Here is a 3685-nt window from a genome sequence, read left to right on the forward strand (position 1 = left end):
CGTTCTTAATTTTGCCTTCTTAATTTCCAACGGTTAAACCATGTTGATCATTGTAAAGAAATGCCGTGTCTTTTGCATAAGTGTTGGGGGAAAGAGGAGCGGACACTTGTTTTTACTAAGCTACAGGCTGACGCAGAGCGTGGGCACTCGCCGTTCTAGAATCAATATTGATGTTCAAAAGCACTGGTGTCCGCGTCTACGCAACCAATCAAAAGACGTCAGGCCAAAACAGCTGTTTTGGTTACACATTATTAATAAAAGTGGCAAGTATGTCAAACATTAACTTCTCGGGTGGGGTGGGGGGGGGGTCAAGGCACAGCATATATATGTGCATATATATATGCACACATATATGTACACACACACACACACACACATATATATATATATATATATATATATATATATACATACACCACAGCCCGCAGGAATGAGGGATTAGAAACGAACGAGTTGTTATCCGCAGAGTAAGTTGTTTTTGCGCACAATAGATCTATCTTAATATTGCAATGAGTGGATTACTTCAGTGTTTCGTCTGGGTACTCGCTGTCTCCACGACTTTTCATACGCCTGGCGGGTGTTCGCCTTTGCTGGCGCCAGAGCCGATACGCTGCGCTCCCTGTACCCAGGAGCAGATCATCGAATGTCCAGCGGTGCCGTCCAGCTGCCAGGAGGTGTTAAAGGAACCGGGCTGTGGATGCTGTCTCGCATGCGCTTTGGAGAAGGGTGCTCTCTGTGGGGTTTACACGGCGCATTGCGCCACTGGTTTACGCTGCACCCCACGGCCAGGTGACCCACGACCTCTCCACTCCCTCACAAGGGGTCAAGGAATCTGCACTGAGTCTGATGACGCGGAAGGTTCGTTGTGCAGCTGTAAAATTACACTTCATTTGGTTTGCTTAGAGCCCTGTCTGACTCTAACTTTAGCATCATTTTATAGTTAAATAGACCGCGGAGGCGTTTAGTGGTTATTGATTTGGTATTATTGGACCGTTTCATAGTTACAATGTCGTGTTTAATCGTTTACTTTCAGAAGACGCAGATGCGACAAACGATCAGGGGTCTTTGCACTATTTGCTGGGACTCAACAAACCCCTTGACCCCCGCGACGCCGCGGAAGCACATGAGAGCATTAAAGCCAAAGTCAACGCCATTCGAAAGAAGTTAGTCCAACAGGTAAACGGATAAAGCAAAAAAATGGCGCTAACATGACACTCATTTGAGAAAACTTATTTTTTAAAACGTTTTAAAACTTGTACATGCTCAGTCTTTACTTTGCATTATCTACAGATAACCACTAGAGGGCCCAGGCGTCTTTTAAACAGTGTAACTCTCAGTGAGGTACACCGACCATCTCATAGAAAACTAACTTTATTCTGTTGCCGCCAGGGCCCCTGTCACAGTGAACTCCACGCCGCCTTGGACGTTATCGCTACTTCGCAGCAGACACTGGGCGAAAAATTCACTAGCTTCTACCTCCCCAACTGTGAAGAGCACGGCTTTTACAAAGCCAAACAGGTAAGAATTAACATCGAAGGGATGGATTATGAGGTCCCCCATTCACTTACTGTCTACATTAAATAAACGACCGAGAAGATATTGTTTGACATAAGCGTTAGGAGCAATACATGTTACAACTGAGAAAATTACCCCGGCATCCTATTATTCAAAATAAAAGCAGTGTGAAAACAGCTTTACTTTCTCTCACCAGTGTAATGAGGCCATGCGATTCAGTTGGTGGTAATCTAATTAAGATTTGAATGTTGTAGAGAGACAGAAAGGGATTTTGCTCTCTAAGATAAGCATTTGGCACTCTCTCTAGAAAAGAGGTCTGTCAGTGTGTGTGCGCAGTGGAGCTTGACACAGTGCAGAGGGAGTACAGTCACACATGCTAATGCCCTCTGCTCCACTGTCTATATGAGCACCATCTACTGTAGCTTAGCAGCCAACATTTGCCTCAGACACTTTCTTCTAAGACTGTAAGATGAATCATGTTAGTAAATCACTTGTAATAATTGTTTTACATGCTAAGTGCTTTTTTAATATGCACTTTGGGAAAACATGAATTTTGCTCTCTGTCTCTCTCTCTTTCTTTGTTCCTCAGTGTGAGACGTCTCTGGTGGGGCACCCAGCTCGCTGCTGGTGTGTGTCCTCCTGGAATGGCAAGAGACTTCCTGGATCCACTGACCTCAGTGCAGATGGCCAGTGCCATCAAGAGGTCACTCACTAAAGCATTGTCCAGTGTGCACGCACGCACTCACACACACACACACACATTTAATCTAGCTGTAGTGCTCTGTATATGTCCTATCAAGACTTATTTATTCAAAAAAAAGAGAAGGAAAAACAAGATGTATATGTTAGCGTCAGTGTTAACCTTTAGTAATTTTTTAGAGTATTTATATGTCCATATATATATACACTTTTTTTTTTTTATTTCTAAATAGAAAAAATAGAAAAACACTGGATGCATTTGCTGCTTACTAAACACCTCCATCTCTGTTGACCACAAGCCTCCACATTAGCCGAGACTGAATCCAGGGCCCCTGGGATCTGGGACCTAGTTTAGCCTTGTTTCGCACACTGCACCCTCATGCTGTGTGCTAACAGCTTCAGTAGTCAAATACTGTTAACCAGTGGTTACCTGAGCAAGTACTTCTTCAGTGGCCTGGGAGCCTTTCATGTAATGCTGTGGTATTTGGTTCTGTTTGAATCATTTAGGTCTATTTTTTGAGAACAGGATTTCTGGTTAGTGACGAAAGATCGTAGGTAAGCCTTATCTGCCAAATTATTGTCTCTCTAAGTTTAGTATTATTTATGGACTACTCTGTGCAAGTTCATTTTTTTATGGATTTCCACAAACATTCTACCTCTACAAGTCTCAGCAGGTTTTTCGTGGTTCAGTAGAGGCTGCTGACACAAACTTGGTCTCAGTAAACACTGAGAGGCTGCATTTTCTTGTCTCCCTCATGTTGTTATCAGAGTCTTTAAATCAGAGGAAGACATTAAAATATGAGAAGACTCTGAATGTTTATTCGTAAACAGCTGGTGGCAGATCTGCTGTTGTCTCATTACAGTGTGGGCATTTACAGGACCTCACATTTTATTCAACACAGAAGGCTCATCAGTCATCAGATCTGGCTTGTGTAATGCATGTCATTAGATGAATCGCGTGTTAGTTTCGTTCTGAGTTTAGATGAAAAGAGGGGCAGTTCATTGGGCCTCCAGGCCCAGACAAACAAGTGAAGTAGGGCTTTCAAGAGCTCTTTTCAAAACCCTTTCCAGATTCCTCCTCTAGAATAAGTGGGTTTTGTAGAGCTTTTCCCTTCTCCGTTCTAATCCAAATTGTGTAGCTTATGTGTATTTAAGTGCTGTGAAAGGAGACAAGGAGGAAAGGATGTGTGAAATATTGGGACAAAGCCCAAATGCATTCAAAAACAGTATATGATTTCAGTTATGACGTGATTTAATTCTCAGCCTGACAACATCATCAGAGAAAGTTTGAAAGTGCTGCTAAGCAGCAGACACATGAGGACACATTGGATATTGGACGCCGCTCGTGTATCCGTGATGCAGTTGGTGGTCTGACTGTGCAGAAACGGTGTTTGGTATGAGTGTCACCTCTGTGTGTTATTCTGAGTAATCCCCACTTTCTAGTCTATGATACTGCTCTGTCTCCACACCT

General features: G+C 43.1%; 1 protein-coding gene across 2 annotated transcripts; it reads left to right on the forward strand.

Moving 5' to 3' along the window:
* The first annotated feature begins 400 nt into the window (after nucleotides 1-400).
* On the forward strand, nucleotides 401-2324 carry igfbp1b (insulin-like growth factor binding protein 1b). 2 transcript variants are annotated; one of them, XM_030774160.1, is made up of 4 exons: nucleotides 401-858; nucleotides 1034-1176; nucleotides 1390-1518; nucleotides 2105-2324. In XM_030774160.1, exons 1-4 carry the CDS (start codon nucleotides 510-512, stop codon nucleotides 2228-2230), a joined length of 747 nt encoding a protein of 248 aa, XP_030630020.1. In that variant the 5' UTR covers nucleotides 401-509; the 3' UTR covers nucleotides 2231-2324. The 2 variants fall into 2 exon arrangements, with proteins under 2 accessions (XP_030630020.1, XP_030630021.1); XM_030774161.1 differs by having other exon boundaries at nucleotides 1037-1176.
* Nucleotides 2325-3685: the final 1361 nt, after the last annotated feature.

This window comes from Chanos chanos, chromosome 5 (assembly GCF_902362185.1).
Source record: "Chanos chanos chromosome 5, fChaCha1.1, whole genome shotgun sequence".
Lineage (NCBI taxonomy): Eukaryota > Metazoa > Chordata > Actinopteri > Gonorynchiformes > Chanidae > Chanos > Chanos chanos.